At 36.0% G+C, this 23,218-nt stretch overlaps 1 protein-coding gene across 1 annotated transcript in view; it reads right to left on the bottom strand.

Annotated features, from left to right (window-relative positions):
- LOC125075198 (igLON family member 5-like) overlaps positions 1-23,218 on the bottom strand; it is an 81,171-nt gene that overhangs the window by 9,711 nt on the left and 48,242 nt on the right. Inside the window, exons 3-5 of the mRNA XM_047686839.1 lie at positions 15,101-15,203; positions 7,861-7,950; positions 6,638-6,765 (exon numbers count right to left, since the gene is read on the bottom strand). Of these exons, the coding sequence (XP_047542795.1) occupies positions 6,638-6,765; positions 7,861-7,950; positions 15,101-15,164 (282 nt within the window). The 5' untranslated portion in view covers positions 15,165-15,203. The remainder of the gene's footprint in view (positions 1-6,637; positions 6,766-7,860; positions 7,951-15,100; positions 15,204-23,218) is intronic.

Here is a 23,218-nt window from a genome sequence, read left to right as displayed (position 1 = left end):
AGGTTGCTAATGCTAATAAAAAAAAAATTGTGTCTATCTGATCGAAGATATTGTTTTAAATGTAACTTAGTTGCATGTTCTTAGTATCTGTGATGTTGTTGTACCAAATATCCTGCCTGGAAGTCAACAAGTATTAGCTCCAAGTTTTTTTACCATGATTTTTATTCATATAGTTTTCGTTGATAATTTTAGACGAAAATCTTTAGAGAGAGGCTCCTAAAAGTAGTAAAGTATTCGAAAGAGTCATTTTTGAAGATTAAATTTAAGATTACCAGTTCGGTGTAGATTCTAGTGAGAACCGGCCAAAAATTTTACAGTTACTCTACCTTTTACCTACATTACTATAGTGATGTAATTATATTTCGATTATGATGATTGAGGTAGAGTAACTGTAAAAATTACAAACCATTTGATACCCATATCATGGGGGTGCATTTCAAATAGCCAGTCCACCATTTTGGGTAGGCCGCCATATTGGATTTGTAATGACGTTTCTTAGCTAGTCATGTATTGTCATCAGAACTCAGAGCGTGTGCATAATTTCATCCTAATCGAAGACCGGGAAGTGGGTCGAATTAAGATTCCAAGATTTTCTTACATACATGTTAAAAAAAATGGCGCATCTATAAGTTTGGTAAAAAAAAAATACGTACATAGAAATTACAATAACACGACATAAAGGAACAAAGGCGATTTGTCGTTGACGTGGTAAATGAACACACATGAAAACACATGAAATATTCTGTTAAATAAAGTTATCGTGGCGCGACATTTTACTCCGGGGTAATGTTGCCGATATAAATGCGATCTTTGTCCCTTAGAAAAGGGCTATTCGCACGATTTATAACCTGGACCCTAAACCTTCACCAAGCAGTGAATTAAAGGAACTCAAAGTATTGATCGTTGCTTTTCAATACATACTTGATAATGTTTGTAAATGTATAAATGATTTTTTTGGATATTTTTTGACGTTCACGCTATTAATACCATGAACCGTATAAAATTGTTACAGGGTTAGTAATTCGGTTTTAGGAGTATGTATAAAATTTTTACAAATGGATCCTAGATAAAGGCCATAATTGTTTTTTTTTAAGTGGTCACCATCACCCATAGACTAAGACGTTGTAAGAAATATTGTCATTTACATCACCAATTGGGAACTAAGATGTCACCCGGAACCGGAACACAACAATACTGAGTACTGCTGTTTGGTGGTAGAATATCTGATGAGTGGGTGGTACCTACCCAGACGGGCTTGTACAAAGTCCTACCATCATGTGATAATTGTTCAAACAAAGCCGTTAAAGAACTTGCGTGTTCTAACGATTATTTTAACAACAATCACAAAAATCGACTCCAAGCTCTCATGACAACCAAAAATCCTATTTTAAGGAATTACTAATTGTATATTGGACAACATCACATACATTACTCTGATCCCAATGTGAGTAGCTAAAGCACTTGTGTTATGGAAGATCAGAAGTAACGACGGCACCACAAACACCCAGACCCAAGACAACATAGAAAACTGATGAAATTTTTCTACATCGACTCGTGGCGTACCCATGAAAATCGGTGTACACACTAATCGACCACGGAGGTCGTCAGATCTAATAATCCTATTTACCCCAATTAAGTCTAAAGCTTGAGATAGAAGTTGACGATATCAGGATCGAACCTGCGACTTTGTAAATCGTAATGGGAGCGTTTTTTCAATAATTTCGATGCGGGAAGTATACACAGTTGCACAAACAGCGCGGAACGTCGTCAGCGCGATTCCTAATGGATGCTGATTCAGATCTCGCTGTATTGCACTTTTCAAATGATCTCCGAGCTAACCACATTGGAGATATTTGTAAAACAATCGTCCTTTTAGATGTTAAAATATTCTGAAACGCGTGCATCTTAACCGATGATTTCCGGTTCAAACTTAGGCAAGCACCATTGAATTTTCATGTGCTTAATTTGTGTTTATAATTCATCTCGTGCTCGGCGGTGAAGGAAAACATCGCGAGGAAACCTGCATGTGTCTAATTTCAACGAAATCTGCCAAATGTGTATTCCACCAACCTGCATTGGAGCAGCGTGGTGGAATACATAAATAAGATACTCATTTGACTAAACCTTGACTAATATTGTAAATTGGCAAGTAGCTCTGTCTATTACCTTATGTCATTACCATATTTTACCCCCTCGAGGGATGAATTGAAAAGTCTATGTTCTGCTAACCTCGAACTATCCCGACAACAAATTCCATCTAAAACGGTTCAGCGGTTTAAGCGTGAAGAGGTGACAGACAGAGTTACTTTCGCATTTATAATATCAGTATAGAACTCTTAAATATTATACATGTCAGCGGGAAACCAGATATTTGAGAAAAACACGTGCCCGGAAATGATTATTTTAATTAATTTTAATACTCGTAAACCGTTTGATTATTAAATATAATATTATTTAGTGAATTCTGAGATGTTAATTTAGTCTGTAATAGTTTAGCGTACATAAATAGGTGTTATATTGAGTGAATAGTTCCTCCACCCATTTTTGTTATAAAAGGCCGAACGCCCGTCCGTATCGACAGACTCGTTCGAGCCGTCGGAGCGATCGGACCTCATCAGCTTGGAATAAATCAAAGATGAATAAATCCTGCGTTTAAATTCATATCTTCGAGAAGTCCAAACCCTGACATTAGTCATGTCAGCAAAGCTGATCCAAGGTACTAAGTAGTACATAATAAAAAATAACCAATAAATTTCTTTCTATTGAAAATGTAATCTTAGTTGATTATATAATATCATCATTCCAGAGATCTTACGATTCAATTAACTGATACGAACTTATAATTACTGTGATCATTTTCAACATGGAATCGGTCGAAGACGCATTCATTTTTATTCTCGATAAGACTTAATTAATCAATGAATTTATTCATTTAAATAATACTTTTTAGAAAAAAAAAACGCCTTGATTTATGCTCGGAACTGATCGAACACTAATTGTGAAACAGCATTGTGAATCTGTTGATTTGTAAAAAGCAACTATGCGAGTTTCTTGCCGTTTCTTCTCGCTGGAGGCTGTATCCGAAACGGTGGTAGTGTTTTAATATAACGATTCAATAACGCTTCATTGTGAAGTTCACTTGAATAATAAATTACATTTGATTTGAATTGAGATTATAAGGAGAATTAGTGAAACTTTGGGAACGACATTGCAAGGCGTCAAATCGATTTTAAACTGTTCACTTTTGGCGGGGAGCAGTTAAATATCAAACAATCAATATTCGCAAACCAAATTATTTTTTATGATATATGTTGTTGGACAAATAGGCCACCTGTAAGTGGTCACCACCCATAGACAATGGCGCTGTAAGAAATATTAACCATTCCTTACATCGACAATGCGCCACCAACCTTGGGAACTACGATGTTATGAGCCTTACACACGTGCTTATTTGTTTACAGCGATTTTAGCCAAATTATTTATAGACATTTTATCAGCATTATCAGGATTATTCAAGATAATTGGGCGTATATTTAAACGATTTTATATATGAATTATCTACAAATTCAGTAAGTTTTTAATTAAACAAATCAATTACACAGATATATTCACAATAGTCATAAATATCGATTCGTTAATAAATCACTGAATCTATTACAAAAGAATAAAGATAATGTTGGATATTAGCGATTCGTCGCATACGCGGTGCGCGGGAATTCTTGAATGTAACCGTCGATCCAAAATGGCTGCCGCGCTGACATCGACGCGTCGCTTCCCTAGAGCGCCGTTCAACTCCCATTGACGCTCTTTTCCAACCAGTATGAATGAACAAGATGGCGCACCATGAGCCGTCATATTATTAATAATAATTATGAATAAGTTCGCAGTGGTTATAACCACATTGCCACAATGTCACCATTTATTACAGCTCATTTACGTTAAATTGCCAGCCGTAAAAATACAAAACAAAAACTCGGGTGGTAATATATGATAATTGCATTATAAAAAAGGCACTCTCGTTATTTTTTACGATGGCAACATTTACGTGTAATATAGGGGTTAGAATGACGAATATTTTACGTGAACGATTTCAAGTAATAAGCGACTTATTTATTTTAATTTGATATCCTACAATGTGTGGTGGAATACTTGAACAAACGTCGGTTTCACCTTTAAAAATCACCTCTATTCCAAACATAACAGGTATAAAGCCCAGTAAACAACATTTGACAGCAAATTGACGCGACATCATTGGCCGAGAGCTCGATTAATCTGTGATATTCACTGTGGATTTGCGATTGTCGTTTGAACGTCGACGAAACCGTTACCGGAACTTTGGAAGTAAAATTAAAGTGGATATAAGTAGTTAAGTGTAACAGTGTTGTGTTATAAATAGAGATATATTAATCATAAACTCTCAGTAGTGCACAATACAGCTGAGTTATTAGCGAATCGTATGAAATACGTAAATGTAAGGTTTATTTCTAAATCTACGACGTTCACTGCTGGACAAAAACCTTCACAAAAGCTTTCAAAAATACGCAACTCGTATCCAATGGCTTCCCACGATCCTCACCGGATCGTCAGTCTACCTTACAGGGCCCAAAGGCACTACAAGCTATGTGCCCCGGCCTCTGCCGCTTCAGTTCGGCATTTGTCATTCATATTAAAATCGTGATGATGTAAGGCTAAGCAAAAACTATTTTTGTCACAGTTTTGATTCTGAAATCACTTCAAGGTGCATTTATTGTGAGGAAAGATTTTTGTTTATTTAACACAATGATTGTTGAATATATCGGAAATTTTATATCGAGTGGTTTCATTTTGCGAATACCTGTCTGGAAAGTGACTACCGCCGCGAATAGACGTCTGCAATACCGGGAGCTTGCAGGTGCATTGCTGGCCTAAAATTTAGCCGATTATAACTTTGGCCGACTAGCCGATTATTGGGTTTTACAGAGACCGACTATTCAGCCAAACCGATCACAGTGTAAGGGTTTTTAATTGATGCCTTTTTCTAGTCAGATTTTCGTTTTTGTGTTTATAAAATAAAGTGTTATTTTTCTCTAAAGTGAAAGCGCTTAAGAGTGTTATAATTTAATCACGTCAAAAAGGAAAACTCGATGAATTCTTTTTTACCAATTGTATGATTCACGTAAAGTCAAGTGTGACCAGTGACAAACGAAAATCAAAAAATTAATTTAATATAATTCCTCCTATGTACATTTTATCAAGAAATATATATATAAAAAAAATATTAAATTAGTCGGCAATCTTTGTCGAATAGTCGCCGACTACGAGCACCGGATAGCCGGCTTTACTAGTCGGTACATCTTTAATTTATATGAACTACGGTATAAATATTTTACGTAGGCTGTTATTTTAGCCGAGCAAAGCCGGGGCTGGTATATATACATAAAAACTAAAGCAATAGTCTTGATAATCTATACATATAATAAAATTGGAGTGTCTGTTTGTAATATTAAAATAACCCATTTTTACTAAATGCATATATATACACGGTACATATACCAAAATATCATTTTTTACAATTTTTGACTGTCTGTCTGTGTGTTTTCGACGGGACATTCACTGGCAGATAGCGGATGTAATAAGGAGTAACTTGGGCTACTTTTATTTTAGAATTATATATAGAATAAAAATAAAATCACGCTACAATATCCGAATAACTTAAATTCAAACAACGCACACGAAGTCGCGGGCACAGATAGTAAACGATAACTTCCTTTAACATGTTCCTTTGGCAAAAAAAGAGGCATTCAGCCTCTCTTTCTTTCTTTCTCCAGGATATCTTCCTTCTCTTTCATGTAACGAAATGAGGAATAATCTTTATCATGCTAAGGAAATACTTAATTTAATTTCATCTCCCTGCTCATAAAACGCAATGGCGCGGACTAACGTCTGATCAAAGACGCAATGTAGATTAATATATATATATATCTTAAACACATTAGCATTAGCAGCCCGTAAATTTCCCACTGCTGGGCTAAAGGCCTCCTCTCCCTTGAGGAGAAGGTTTGGAGCATATTCCACCACGCCGCTCCAATGCGGGTTGGTGTATATATGCTACTGTAAAAGGGTAAATCTTAAGATTTTCGAGTAAAACCTAAGACTTATTTTTAAGACATTTAAATGTTCATAAAAAGGTTTTTTTTTATAATTTACTTAAAAAATTGAAAAGGCACTTTAATGTACATACAATAAAAAATAAAAAAAAAACAAAAGATACTCTATATAAGATTTTAAATTAATTTTAAAATATTTTTTTTTTGGTGGAGCTCGATATGTCGACATTACCCACGAATGTCTTGTTCACGAGACACAGAGTCGAGTTTAAATAAAAATAAAATAATATCTCTATCAAAGCATCTTCATATCTTTTAAACAAGCACTTTTGAATCGCGATTTTCCAGATAATCGATCTGTTTCTTCTCCTCAATGGTTTCTGTCCTTTGAGTCTAACATATGAACGATATACAGTTAAAACATTAAATATTTTAATATTAATCCAATCTGAATCGACCTTAGACCTGTTCCAAAAAAAAAAAAAAAATGTTCAGGCCGAGCGCAGCGTGTGTCAGCGTCACGATATTGGATAAAAGAAGTTTCATCTCACCTGTGGACCAACGTCTGTAATTTGAAGGTTATATCCATCCACCAGGCGGAATCGTTCGTCTCTCGTCACCATGAGGCTCGCAGCGGTCAGTACTGCTGGACCTCGCCTCCATAGCAGCACTAGTGACCCTATAACCAAAGAACAAGAGGCACTGATTAATAATTAGTACTCCATAAAAGCTGATATACATACTATTAATACAAGAAGTAGCCCCCACTTTCCGTTTGCATACGGTACAGAGAACGTTTTTGGGCAATGGCATACGCATATATAATAAGATGCCGGGAAATGTAACCAATTTACCATTTACGAAATTTAAAAAGTTTATTAAGACTAAATTAATAAATAAGTCTTATTATTCATTAAAAGAGTACTTTTTAGAAAAAAAAAAACGCCTGGATTTAGGCTCGGGTTCCATCACAGGACACTAATTATTTTATAAAACAGCATTGTAAATCTGTTTATTGGAAAAGAGCAACTATGCGAGTTTCTTGCCGTTTCTTCTCGCTGGAGGCTGCTTTCCGAAACGTGTGTGTGTTTAGTTGTGAAGTTCACTTGAATAAAATTGATTTGATTTGATGAAAAAAGATGACTTCAAATGATATAAATAAAACTCAGTCATAAACAAATTGCTCTGTATTTTTTTTTCAACCTTACGAGAAGGGAGAGGAGGCCTTTATCCCAGCAGTGGGACATTTACGGGCTGCTAATGCTAATGCTATGAGTGGTATCTTTTGTTCGAATCTAAATAGAAAAAAACCTGAAGTATACCAAAACATTGTCTTTCCGAATCGGTTCATAAATGGCGGAGTTATGAGTTGACGAATGGAATGATAAGCTGGGGATGATCATGTGGGGGGGAAGGCTGTTGTCGGGTAGTAGGTGGTCATTACCGTATATTTTTTTAAATAAATAAATATTCGACAACATCACATACATTACTCTGATCCCAATGTAAGTAGCTAAAGCACTCGTGTTATGGAATATCAGACGTAACGACGGTACCACAGACACCCAGACTCAAGAAGATATAGAAAACTCATGAACTTTTTGTACATCGACTCGTGGCGTACCCATGAAAACCGGTGTACACACTACTCGACCAGGGACCTCGACTAGATACCTTTGAAAATCATAAACTAGATACTTTTTAGTATCTAAGCTTTACACCAAGAATTAAAACCCAGATTGCTAATATTGCTATAATCAAAAGTATTACTTACCTAAATTCTGTACTTGACAAGGTAATAACAGCGTGTCCCCTACCACCGTTCTGAAAGAATGCCCCCGGGACAGGAACCGGGGCCCATCATCTGTAAATAAAGAAAAAAATCACACACACACATAGTCTAATGAAATTGGAGTGTCTGTTTGTATATATTTGTATGTTTTGTAATGCATATGTATATACACGGTACATATACCAAAATAACATTTTTTAACAATTTTTGCCTGTCTGTCTGTTCCGGCTAATATCTGGAACGGCTGCACCGATTTTGACGGGACTTTCACTGGCAGATAGCTGATGTAATAATGAGTAACTTGGGCTACAATAATAACATTTTTGTTAAATTCAAACGCGCACGAAGTCGCGGGCATAGTTAGTTAGTTAGTATTTACTTGGTGGTAGGGCTTTGCGCAAGCCCGTCTGGGTAGGTACCGTCCACTCATCAGATATTCTACCGCCAAATAACAGTACTCTGTATTGTTGTGTTCCGGTTTGAAGGGTGAGTGAGCCAGTGTAATCACAGGCACAAGGGACATAACATCTTAGTTCCCGAGGTTGGTGGCGCATAGGTGATGTAAGGATTGTTTAATATTTCTTACAGCGCCTTTGTCTATGGGCGGTGGTGACCACTTACCATCAGGTGGCCCATATGCTCGTCTGCCAACCAATGCCATAAAAAAAAGTAAAATAAATATATACTAGTATATATGTATATCTATATCGCCTTATTGCCTCCACTGGTGACAGGAGGGCTGGTTCGTTTTTAGCCCAGAGGATCGGAAGTGCGATTCAACGGGGAAATGCTGCTAGCATGCCTGCCACCATTCCACGCGGTCAAGATTTATACAGTAAATATTTTTTATCAATTCTTATCTTAATAAACTAGTCAGTAAGTACATCAATTTATAATAAAAAATATTGTACTAGGGGGGGCCTGAGAAAATTCGCGTTTATTCAAAAGATTATTCAGGAATTTCGGAACCGTTGACAGGTTTTGTTTTGATTTCATTCCATAGTCAACTGCAAGTCGTTCATTTAAATTTGGCGCCAAAATTATGAACTATTTGAATGAAAATTTTAACGTCAAACGTCATTAGTTCAGTTAGAATTGGAGTTTGTCTAAAACAATTTACTTTAATTTTGTTTACGTTTTTCATTATTTTTTAAACAGACGTCACCTCTCTCTAATCGGTCAGTACCTTTTTTCCGCTCTCTTAAATTAATTCTTTGTCAAATCGTAACAATTTAGTAAATTGCTAACAAGAATCCTCTTTCTTTTTCTTTTCTGCACATCTACGGCTGGAGCTCTTCGAAATGAGACCATGACCGATCTTTTACGTGCAGCTATCGTCCCGTAATCACTGCGACAAAAATCGGCTTACGCCATTGATATAAGGAAGATTTCTAGAACGAAGTTCTTATACGCAACTTACAGTAGAGCGTACTGGCTGTCGTCGATAAGAAAAAGCGTCATATCCCCTCCAGTCGACTCCCTCTATTTCTATTTCGCTCTGGCTTAATGTAACATTATTAAAACTTCATTTTTGTTAAACATCAATAAAAAAATTATTTCTAGTCATTGAATTATTCTTAAATACATAAAATTAAAATTATATTAATTATTTACACAATAGCGCGAGCAACTTCCTTGCAACTCTCAAGACACAAAGACTTTTATTGGTTGACATTTGATGGTAAGCGTCCACCACCCATAAACAATGTCGCTGGAAGAAGTTTTAATCATTCCTTACAATACGCCACCAACCTTGAGGACTAAGATGTTATCACCTTCACGCAACCTTCAAACCGGTACAACAATACTAAGTTTGGCGAAAAATGTCTGAGGAGTATGTGGTACCTACTTAGACGGGCTTGCACAAATCCATACAAAATATATCAATGAAGTTACAGAATACGCACGCGCTCACAAGATGGCGACGGAGACGTCACAGTATACGCGTCGGTACCCCCAAAAGCGCGCCAATATTTCACACCAAAACAGTTCCAGATTTGTTTTCACTAACAAATTAGATCGAAGCGAACAATTGATTGCACAAACAGACGGAGTCGGGGCGCTACCGGAAGTAGTAAATAACAAGAGAAACGGAAGAGGCGGTCGTTAACTAACTTCCGGGTGTATATTGCTTTTAGACATGACTTTTTAATTGGCTAATCTCATTTATTTCTGGACTAGATAAGGCTCGTTGTTTCGCCTGTGTTCAATTCGACTAGGTACTTTATTAATGTGACTATCTATATAATCGTAGGGCCAGATTTAGACGTCTGGAGGACCTGGAGCAAAGCCCCCCGACAGAGTTGTTTTCGCATTGATAATCTCTACATAGTATAAATCAAAATCCCGCCGTGTGTACGTTTAGATCTTTTAAAGTATGTGACGAATTTTAATGCGGTGTTCATTAATAAACAGAGCGATTCAAGAGGATTTATATTTTCTTTTATTGTTTTTAATTAACACGGGATTATTAATAACAATTTTATTATTTTCATTTAATTCTACTCAAACGCTGTTGTTTTTTTATGGCATTTGTTGGCGGACGAGCATATGGGCCACCTGATGGTAAGTGGTCATACCGCCCATAGACAAAGGCGCTGTAAGAAATATTAACCATTCTTTACATCACCAATGCGCCACCAACCTTGGGAACTAAGATGTTATGTCCCTTGTGCCTGTGATAACCTAGCCTAACCGGAACACAAAAATACAGAGTACTGTTATTTGCGGGTAGAATATGTGATGAGTGGGTGGCACCTACCCAGATGGGCTTGCACAAAGGCCTACCACCAAGTAAATAAAAAAAAGTGTTAATTTATTTTATTGTTTGTTATTTAATACATTTTATGAATATAGCGAAAGGAACTTCGTTCCAACCTGGTGTACCACGACACTCCTTTTTTGAAGGAATGTGCTTGAGACTCAACTGATGGAAAGTGACCAACGCCCATGGACATTTGTAATCAAAAAGTTTGCAGAGGCGATGTCGACATTTTATTTTATTTATTTTGGGTATTGTGCCGCCAAGCCGCAATACTTGGTATTGCTGTGTTCCGGTTTGAAGGGTGAGTGAGACAGTGTAACTACATGCACAAGTTAACAGTAAGTTAGTTCCCAAGATTGGTGACGCAATGGCGAAGTAAGGGATGGTTAATATTCCTAACAGCGCCTTTGTCTATGGGCGGTAGTGACCACTTACCATCAGGTAGGCCTTTTGCCGGTCCGGTTTGGTGATATCCGCTTACAAAGAGTGTTCGTGTGAGGCTAAGGGTCCTTTGAAAATTGCACCGTTGTCTTTAAGAAAACTGATGTTATTCTATTCATTTTATATTCAAAATACGATTAAATTTAAACTCGATCGAGTTATCTCGAAGTATTCTCAATAAATAACTTGGAACGACTAAAGTTTTTTCATGGAACCGATTCATACGTCATTGTCAAATGCATTACGGATCTCGCTATGAAAAGGTTCTATTGTGGAACCAATTTTAAAATCTTCGGAACTTTTCAATAGCTATTGTGGAGTGAAAAAGTTTTGCCTTGTCAATAGACGTGTGGTTTGGTCAATGTATATACGTATTAGTTTTTTTACGGGCCTAGCGATGTAAGAAGTCCCAGGATAGATCCTGCCCCTTCGGCTATTGTCGTAACTACTCTTAACACATAATTAATTAATTCATTCATTTGGGGCATTGCTAGTATTCTAGTATTTTTTTAAAATATATAATAAATAAATAAATATTGGACAACATCACATACATTACTCTGATCCCAATGTAAGTAGCTAAAGCACTTGTGTTATGGAAAATCAGAAATAACGACGGTACCACAAACTCCCAGACCAAGATAATATAGAAAACTGATGAACTTTTTCTACATCGATTCGACCGGGAATCGAACCCGGGCGGGACCTTTTAATTTTTTAAACATATATAATTATATATGTTTAAAAAATCTGTTACTCTCATGCGGAAGCCGCAGCTCTGGATCTCCTAAATTCGAACCTGGTGATTAATATACCTCATTAGCTAGATCCTAAAACATTTTAACGTTTAGATTTCAAAATGAATGTACTTCCAGTGTTGATGACAACCTCCCGCGGTTTCGCCTTCTTGGGCACTTTCGTGATCACAGTCGAATCGAACCGTCTTCCTACTCTACAAACGCAACGATCCAGTTACGAATCGATTAGAATTGGCTCGGAATATAATCGGGATCGTATCGTCACCGATATGAATAAAGAATTGGTCCTCAGTTACATTTAAGCTGAGATTTTATTGTAAAAAATTGAAGTAGGGTCTTAATAGAATCAGGGACCATATTGTTATCGTTAAAGGTCAGTGGAATTGTCCCCTTCTAATAAGTGACCACAATTTTAACAATCCCTTAGGAGTGGTAACTATATTTATTACTATCAGAACCTGCAGATTTACTCGCACCAAATTTATAAAACCCCGTTTTACCCCCTTAGGGGTGGAGTTTCGTAAAATCCGTTCTTAGCGGATGTCTACACCTATAAGGAACCTACCTGCCAAATTTCAAGTTTGTAGGTGTTATAATTTCTGAGATTTCGTGATCAATCAGTGATTAAGATTATTCTCCACACTTTGTCTACCGAAGTCTATGGTCCATAAAATACATGGTTTATCTAGGACAAGAACGATATCAGTGTATAATAACATAGTCATCAACTACGAAACATACATCAGGATCAGAAGGTTGAGATTGAGAGTTTGATTAAAAAATGTTGCCCTTAAAAAAATAACATCCACACATTTATTTCAGTTAGAATATTGTGTTATGTAGAAGTTGTGTTTATTGTTCAGCGAAAAGATAAATAGCAACAAAATCCAAACCGCTCCTTTCCTCTACACAAAACAGATATAATGTTACGTATTCGTTTATACAGCTTCCGGCCGACGTTCCGTTTTCGTTCGCTAAGATGGCCGCCGGAGACCGCCATTTTATTCCTTTATAAATTGTTTAATCTACTGCGAATACAAAGGCAAGTTCGTGTAGGAATTGCTCGTGATATTAAAATTACAAACGGTTAAATTTATGATTTGTGATAAATGGTTATACTTTTTTTCTCCTTTAGAACACCAAAAATTATCGTTTTTTTTTTGTTTCATAAACAATATACATGACAGTTCTTATTTCAAATATTCACAAATAATTCCACGAATATTAAATAGGTATTTTCTTGCAGTTCTTAAAGAAAATAGACTGGCAGCGAGTGGAAATTGGGAGCTTAAGATGCAGTGGCATGCCGTATGGCCGTCTATTAACCACGTGATCATTATCGACTTGCATTAGTACGAGTGACGCTCGTATTTACAAGACGCCTTAGTGTGCGTGAGATGACGAATGTAAAAATAAATACAGCCCAAAAAAATAAAAAGATCTTATTTGTAAATTTACGCCGATAATTTAACGTTTAGACGCCTTCGTAAATGAAGCATTGCGATTCTAAAAGATTTCACTTCGTATCTCACCCGTGAAATGTTGACGAATGACTTACGGTATTATTATTAGGGTTAGCATTTTTGTTTTTTTTTTTTTTAAAGAATAAAAGCAATGCCCCAAATTTATTAAGGATTTACTATTTACTAATATTCCTACAATATATAAAAAAACGAATTGTATATAGTTAATAACTCTTATGTAAATAAAATGTTCCTATTTACCCAAATCATGCGACTTTTTACGTCCATGGCGCTATAGACGGTTAAGGTGTGTGAGACTTGCTGGGGGTCTACGTAGGCGTGAATAAAAAATGGGGGTCCATAAGATGTTAATCCATAATCCACGAAAATTTATCTGCTTTTGATAGTAAAGAGCAAAAATGTAAGCATAGTTGTTATAAGGGCCTACTTACATAGTTTTAAGTACCTAACTAAGCAGATAATATTTTAATAAGGCAAGCGACTGTTACTTGTCCAAATTTGCGTATTTTTTTTTCTCTTCGTCATCAGTTTGAGAGAATCATTAACAAATTTAAAGATTTTAACAGCACTAAGTATATTTTAGTGTTTCTCGCAAGCTGTGGTCCACGAGAAAAATAAGTTTGGGTGTAATATAATTTTATAATTGTTCATATCTTGCGGTGGGTTTCGAATTCCTTTTAACAGAATACAGATCTGATCAACGTCACGTAACGTGTTTACGTGTTGTAGTTGGCTATATAAACGTCTTAATAAACATTGCTGGGGGTGAGGATATGCACAAAATCCAATTATTGAATACGAGTAGACTTGTGGTATCGGCCTTTAGTAATTAAAACTCGTATATTGGAGCTCTAAACGATCTCGATCATCCAGGAAGCTCGATTAAGCGTTATAATTGAAATTTCAAGTATATCTGGCTCCTTCTTTATTATAGTCTCTCATAGTGTAGAACAAAGTCGCTTCCCGATCTCTGTCTGTCCCTGTGTATGCTTAGATCTTTAAAACTACGCAACGGATTTTGATGCGGTTTTTTTTAATAGATATATCGATTCAAGAGGAAGGTTTATATGTATAATACATGCACAATATAGTAGAGAAACACTTATAATTTTAGTTGTTTCTAATGGGATGTCGTAACACATTTTTTGCGCTTACATTGCAAACGCTGGCTGAGCCCTACGAGATATATCGAAATAATGTACAACAGTATTGTAAACCTTAAAAAGGTCCACCAAAACGTTCGCAATGGTACATGTCTATCTCTTAAGGATAACCCACATTAAACATTTTTTTATCTTTTACGCATTTACTTCGCTAATGTCACCGACCTTGGGAACTAAGATGTTATGTCCTTGTGCCTGTAGTTACACTGGCTCACTCACCCTTCAAACCGGAACACAACAATACTGCGTATTACTGCTTGGTGGGAGAACATCTGATGAGTGGGTAGTACTTACCCAGACGGGTTTGTACTTGCGAATTCAGTCAGAATCACATATTTTTATCCCATGGACGGGGCCGGATTTAAGAACCACAATAATCCACAATAGACATATCGACTAGTTAGCAATTTTAATACAATATATGTTTAGATATTTTGACAGAAATAAAAAAGGTTGAAATTAATTTGTAAAATAATAACTAGAGGCTTCCTCTATTGCTCTAAAGCCTCCATTTGAATACGGCTCTGTTACATTTTGGTACAGTTTCGATGACAAAACACTTTTATAGTGACCATGAATTTTACACCCAGGATTTTTTTATTTTCTACTTACTTCTATTGTTTTGCGCGAATACAGCCACGAGGGCTGTGGCGAGGATCAGCCAGCTCGGCTCCATGTCTCAGCCTCTAGACCTTGCTGTCACACCATGCCTCATCTGTGAAAAAGATTAATAATTAGTTTTCAAATCAAATCAGAATATACTTTATTCAACCAAAAGTTCAATGAACTTTTTATACATTGACTCGGCCGGGGATCGAACTCGGGCCCTCGGAGTGGCGTACCCATGAAAACAGGTGAACACACTACTCGACCACGGAGGCTAATATGTACCATTTGGGAAGGGCGACTTAGGTATTTGGTCGACCTTTTCCTCGTACGATTTTAAATTTGTTTAATCTTTCGTATATCACAAAATTGGAATAAATTGCATTATTAAAATCCAATAGGTTCGAAAAATAATCCCCTGTTGACTACAAAGTTATGTACGGTTGACAGAACAATAAAAACTAAAAATTTAATTTATTTTAAAATAGAAAGGTTTTTTAAACGAAATAAACTTCGAATAGAAAATTATATAAAAATATTATAACTGTCGGGGTTGATTTGCTGTTTCGAAATCAAAATCAAAATATACTTTATTCGAGTACGATTTTACGAGCACTTTTGAATCGTCATTTAACAAACCATTTAAAGTGAAGCTACCACCGGTTCGGAATGTAGATTCTACCGAGAAGAGTAGCAGCCCGTAAATGTCCCACTGCTGGGATAAAGGCCTCCTCTCCCTTTGAGGAGAAGGTTTGGAGCATATTCCACCACGCTGCTCCAATGCGGGTTGGCGGAATACACATGTGGCAGAATTTCGTTGAAATTAGACACATGCAGGTTTCCTCACGATGTTTTCCTTCACCGCCGAGCACGAGATGAATTATAAACACAAATTAAGCACATGAAATTTCAGTGGTGCCTGCCTGGGTTTGAACCCGAAATCATCGGTTAAGATGCACGCGTTCTAACCACTGGGCCATCTCGGCTCATACCGAGAAGAACCGGCAAGAAACTCAGTACTTACTCTTTTTCAACATCGGTTGAAAATATATTTATCGTAACAATACCTTTTCGAACAAAATAATTTTACAAAACCGTTTATGTATGAGGGTGTGCTTCGGAACTCGAAGTCTATTAAAAATATTAAATATTAAATAACAACTTTTTGTATAAAAATTTATGTTTGCTATGGAAACTTTATTTTTGGCATCTGTCTGAGGATGTTTGGCAGCGAGTGAGTCGCGAGAATTGACAAAAAAATGGTTCAACGCACTTCAAACATTGGCTCCAGGGTGATAAAAAATAATGCATTCATAAACATATTATTAAAATGAAAATTAAGTGCAAAGATTATTATTATATTACTTAATATAAAAGCTTTATTAGAATCGGCTAGGAATGTGGATTCTACCGAGAAGAACCGGCAAGAAACTAAGTAGTTACTCTTCAACATTTAAAATACAAAGATATGTTTGTTAAATACAGTCAACAAGTATTATCTCCACGCCTTTTTATCATCTATATAATCTTGTATCGAATAATATGCCTTCTTTACCGATGTATTTTTTACAATTGACTTGAATTTATTAATCCGTAAAGTAAAAAACATCTGCGGTATTTTAATATATGTCTAGATAGACTAACAAAATAGTGGCCACTAAGTACTCACACTAATAAAGTAGTTTGACGTTTGACGTGTCAAGGACGTTTGACTGTCACGCACACCAAGATAATAAAGTAGGCTCCTCTTTAGTTCCTTTGTAGTACAAGTCTCAGTAAGCTCCACGATTTTCAATAAATTTTGTTTTGTTATAAATATATTTTTATAATATTTAAATCTCTATAAGCAGACAAAGTCGCTTCCGGTCTGTACGCTTGGATCTTTTAAACTACACCACGGAATCTAATGCGCTTTCATTAATAAACAGAGCAATTCAAGAGGAAGGTTTACATGTGTAACACGGATACATGCATAGTATAGTAGAGAAATGCCGAGAAATTTAACTTTCCTATCCGGAAGTAAACATGATTTTTTATTTGATGACCTCCGTGGTCGAGTCGTACATCGGTTTTCATGGTTGCGGGTTCGATGAGTCGATGTAGACAAAGTTCATTAGTTTTCAATGTCGTCTTGGGTCTGGGTGTTCGTGGTACCGTCGTTACGTCTGATCTTCCATAACACAAGTGCTTTAGCTACTCACATTGGGATCAGAGTAATGTATGTGATGTTGTCTCGAATTTATTTATTATTATTATTATTTTCATTTATGTTATATTATCAAGAGCCGAGATGGCCCAGTGGCTAGAACGCGTGCATCTTAACCGATGATTTCGGGTTCAAACCCAGGCAGGCACCACTGAAATTTCATGTGCTTAATTTGTGTTTATAATTCATCTGGTGCTCGGCGGTGAAGGAAAACATCGTGAGGAAACCTGCATGTGTCTAATTTCAACGAAATTCTGCCACATGTGTATTCCACCAACCCGCATTGGAGCAGCGTGGTGGAATATGCTCCAAACCTTCTCCTCAAAGGGAGAGGAGGCCTTTATCCCAGCAGTGGGACATTTACGGGCTGCTAATGCTAAAAAAAAATAAATATTAAAGTTATATATATACCCTTATAGTACTCGTGCTAACCGTACCTCTGGCACCCCTGTGGCTTTAACATTAAGGGGTGGAAGATAAAAAGCGTAAAAATCGATACCTAAAGTAGAAAACATGATTGTTACGAAATAAGGATTCTTATGACTTTTATTAGAACAGAAAATTTCATTCTTCATATTTTCGTTTAACACTGCCTTAACTAAACAGTATACCGTTTTTTTTTTTTTATTTAAACTATTAATTACTTGATCTAGATAATAATTAACGCGATTTTTAAGCTGATTATAATTAGAATCTACTTATTAATCTCTACACAGTATAAAACGAAGTCGCTTACCGCTGTCTGTCATTATGTATGCTTAGATCTTTAAAACTACGCAACGGATTTTGATGCGGTTTTTTTTAATAGATAGATCGATTCAAGAGGAAGGTTTATATGTATAATACATGCACAATATACTAGAGAAACACTGATAATTTAAGAGGTTTCTAAATTGATGTCGTAAATAAACACATTTTTTGCGCTTACATTGCAAACGCTGGCTGAACCATACGAGATAGATCAAAATAATGTACTACAGTATTGTACACCTTAAGAAGGTCTACAAAACCCTTTGCAATGGTATATGTCTATCTCTTAGGGATAACCCACAATAACCATTTTTATCCTTTACTTTTTTTTGTTTAAGAGAAATAATGGCTTATTTACGAAGCGATTTTAAGCAGTACAGCATTAATCCTTATCCAATTGAGTACCTTAAATACAAGGATTTAGCAGTTTGTATTGTCTAATGAAAAAAAAAAACTTTGAACGTTGTACATAAAGACATTCTGTAGTATATTTAGTATAAATATTCAGCTATGACGGTTCTGGATGTTGTCAAATAGCGCCAAAATAAATACAACCTCAATAATAATGATAACAGTGCAGATATACACGCAAAATTTAACTTCGTAATGAGGGAACTGGTTTTTATTTCCTTCATGCAGCGAAATATTTCTTAACGTGACACGTACTAAAAATTTAATCTCAATTCTCGTCCAACTATAGATCACCGATTCGCTCTATATACGCGTATACATAAACAAATACATGCAGCAATTGTGTCGAATAATAAATCAACATAAAAAAAAAAAATGACAAGTATTAAAAACTCTTTCGTACCGACCTACCCCAGTGTAAGGGTTAGTATAATCTGTGCAACGATTAACCATGGGAATACGTCAAAATCTCAGTTCCCGGATTAAATTAAAACGACCCTTATTGCTCGGAATGTTTTTTATAAGCTTTTAAATTTAATTCGTTTGATAGTGTGTGTGTTAAATTGTAACTTAGTATTTAAACAAGCGTTAATCAGTAATAAAATGAATATACGACTAATTTTATGTTATACTTGCTGTGCCTTTATTATTATTTAACATATAATTCTAAAATAAAAGTAGCCTAAGTTACTCCTTATTACATCAGCTATATGCCAGTGAAAGTCCCGTCGAAATCGGTCCAGCCGTTCCAGAGATTAGGCCAAAATTGTAAAAAACTTAATTTAGGTATATGTACCGTGTATACATATGCATTTTGTAAAACGCGGCTATTTTAATATTAAAAACAGACACTCCAATTTTATTATATGTAAAGATGTAATCGAAAAGTCTGTATCGATATACAATGTACCTTCGACGTCCACGCTTTAAATTAAACCCCTTATAATACCCAAGCCTGTTGGAAAGTTGGGTTGGTGTAGGTGGTGTAGATTATTTTTTTAAAGGTTCCCAAGTCGTCCAAGATATACCCCATCGAAACCTATCCACATTCGGCAACATATAACCGCAAAATTCGTATAATCTCACAAGATAAGATAAATTTTTACGAAGCCGAGTTTCAAAATAAGCCCAAATATAATCGTACAAGATTTTCTGTGTTTTTAAACAGATTTTTATTTATTGAATTGGACGTGTTACGGGGGTGGTCCCACTTAAAATTTAAAGACAAATTCGGTCTCTTAGGGAGTAAGGGTGCCGTAAGCGGTTCTATCCCATTTGAACTCCACGGTTCAAAACTCACACATACGTGGTGTATATGTGAGTTATACAAATAAATAAAATTTAAGTGTCTGTCTGTCGATTGAAAGTAATTGCTTTTTTAAAAGTGATTATAGCTTTGAAGATTTTTATAAGGTTTTAAAATGAAGTACAATTTACACGGCTTATGTTACGTCCAGACGAATTTTCCCTCTCTTTCTCTCTCACTCTGTCTCTTTCTAATGTGTGATTTTAAATTATACTATTTTTAAGCGACTTCATAAAAAGGAGGATATCTATTTATGACCATATTTGAGTAATTTCGTAATACACGAAATCGACAAACATACAAACATACACTGTTTGTGTGTTTGTACACGAATTTTTCGTGTCAATAATCTCGACCACAAAAAACATTGTTCGTTGTACTGAATAAGGTACATATATCTTAGAAAAAAACTTTGAATTTAGTTTTCCATTCCGTATGTCCTAAAAAATATTACAATTTTGAAGTCGGTTTAATTTATTTGTTATTACATTAGATAAAAACTATACTAATATTTAAAGCTGTGTTTGCCTGTTTATTTCACCGCTGTAACAACAGGATCTACTTTGGGCGCCAATGTCTACGGTCGATGGTGACAATTTATCAATTTCATAAAAAAAAAAAGTTTTATATAGACCCATACGAAGCCCGGTCGAACGACTGTTTAAATAAATTCAACAGTACGAAGCTAAATGTATACATTAAATAATGATTTTAAAAATTAGTAACGGACACCCCACAACAGTTACTCAAATCCATCCCTTAACCTTCGTTAGCGGACACGTGATTGACACGCGACGCGCGCGCGCATGTTTATCCGCCATTTTGAATTGACAGATATTTTGATATTTTTTTATCGTGACTTGCCCGCATTGTTTTGTAGTATTATTAACCGATTACGAAGAAGGTAAATTCGTAATGCATTGATAAAGTTGATTTCGGAACCGGTGGTAGTGTTTAATTTGACTATCAATAAGTAAGTGTAATGCTTCTATATTGAATAAAGGAATTTGCGTTTGGGTTTTATTGGATTCCTTGTCGTCTTTATTTTATACTAGCGACCCGCCCCGGCTTCGCACTGACACGGTTTATTGATAAAGCAATTGTATATATTCTTAATTTAGTATCCTTCGTTTATCGGTCTTTTTTATTAGTGAAAACCGCATCAAAATCCGTTGAGTTAAGCAACAGTAAACGGACACACAGACAGAAACATATTACTTGTCATAAATTTACTAATTAGCTACGAAGACGGTTCAACGGGAGGGATAACTTTGTATAATAGTCATAGGAAGTCGCGTCGGGCAGCTAGTTTAGTAACACAATTTAAATACTAACTATTTCTTGAAATGTGTGTAAAGTTTTGATAGATGTCTTCGTTAAAATTATTTGTATTTTCTACAATACGTAAAAATTGTTTAAGGTTTCGTTCTATTATAAAAATGTACAAAAATATTAGTGAATTAAGTTGGTTTTTACACGATGCTAAAACTATTAGACGTTAATATGACTAAAATCGCGATAGCCAATCAGAAGCGTTGGCCAATCACAGCGGCTACTTTGTCATAGTTGAGGCCGGATAGACAACGGCAGGCGCTCTGTCTCAGCGTTGCAGAACTATCGATAATTGACCTCGAAAACTATTCGTATATCGATAGTACTATCGATAGTATCTGGCTGGATAGTTTAAGGCTGTTCAAATAACTAAAATATAATTATTATTGTACATGCAATATATATGTCGGAGAAGCAGGATGCCGAACAGTTGGGTTCGGGGTTTCATCCGACATTTGTAAGACTATGTGGGCGTGCAATGGAGATATTCACAAAATAAAACGTATTTAATATCGTCTAATCACTGTATTAATTGATTCAATAATCGTACACCACAGTAATATCAAAGGATTACAATAATTCTTCTCGATTAAGAGCAAATGGGTTTGCAAGCAACCATCGCATTCGAATCGCCTGTCAAAACATAACGACGCCATGACACTTACAACTCCATTCGGGCTGACCCGCTCTTATAAGTAAATCAGCCATCAAACATTATTGCCAACTACTCGATTCATTAATTATCCAAATCAACAACCAAAGTAACCACGCTCCAATATATATATATCCCACTGTAAACACTTCTATATTTAATAAAGATTTTTGACTCTGACTATGACTTTGACTATCGTTTTGATACTATCGATAGTATTCATAGTATCGACATCTCTCCGTGCTCAACATATTGATTACGGCAACACTATCGAGATTATCACTAGATCTCGGTAAGTAATATTATCGATAGCTCAGGTTAAAATTAATGGTTTTTGCAATACTGACACGTGACAATACTATGGATACTATAGCTAACGCCTTAACTATCGAGCCTTAACTTAACGCCTTAACACCTTAACCTTGAGCGTTCTGTTATACACTGGTGATGCCAGTAAAAGAGCTGACCATCATCTTTGTATCTGCTATCTCATCATCGTGAGGTCAAACTGTAGTGAGGAGATAGCCAGTCGAATCTCAATCGAGAAGTCGAATCTCGGTACGGGTCGGTCGCATTCCTAAATCGATAATACTAATTCTTTAAAGATTAGAATACTTTATTCTAATACATAAATTTATGTGTTAATAAACAGTTTTTTTTTTAAAAAAAACTAATATTTAAAGCCCGTGTTCGATGAGGACGCAACCAAGTCCAATAATATATTAAAATGAACGAAAGCTACAACGGTGTTTAATTCGACTGACCTAAGATCCCTATATATGTATGCAATACGCAATAAACGTAACAGAGACTATGAATCTATCCACAGTATTCCCCCTCTGATTCTGATCAGTGCGCACGCGCCGCCACGTGTCTAAGGTCATGTCAAAATGTCAGTGAGGGGTGCGATAAGCATGAACGATAGATCAATATCGCTACCCGCACTTTCTTCGACTACTCGTGTAGGAATATAACAATTAAAAAAATAGTTTAATTGTCTATGTCTAAATCTCACTGGTCGAGCCGAGAGGACCCAGTGGTTAGAACGCGTGCATTTTAACCGATGATTTCGGGTTCAAACCCAGACAAGCACCGCTGAATTTTCATGTGCTTAATTTGTGTTTATAATTCATGTCGTGCTTGGTGGTGAAGGATAACATCGTGAGAAAACCTGCATGTGTCTAATTTCAACGAAATTCAGCCACATGTGTATTCCGCCAACCCGCATTGGAGCAGCGTGGTGGAATATGCTCCAAACCTTCTCCTCAAAGGGAGAGGAGGCCTTTATCCCAGCAGTAGGACATTTACGGGCTGCTAATGTACTCAACTGAAAGAAAAGATGAAAACTAAACAAATACGGTTTATCGTTTACGTTTCACAAGACTTTTTTATAAACGTTGAGACCATCGTGGTGAAAACTAACAGTAATCATTCATCACGCAGCTTTCCGAACGCACGCTAAACGTC

The sequence above is a fragment of the Vanessa atalanta genome, chromosome 30, assembly GCF_905147765.1.
Source record: "Vanessa atalanta chromosome 30, ilVanAtal1.2, whole genome shotgun sequence".
NCBI lineage: Eukaryota > Metazoa > Arthropoda > Insecta > Lepidoptera > Nymphalidae > Vanessa > Vanessa atalanta.
This window is presented reverse-complemented; position numbering and strand designations above follow the sequence as displayed.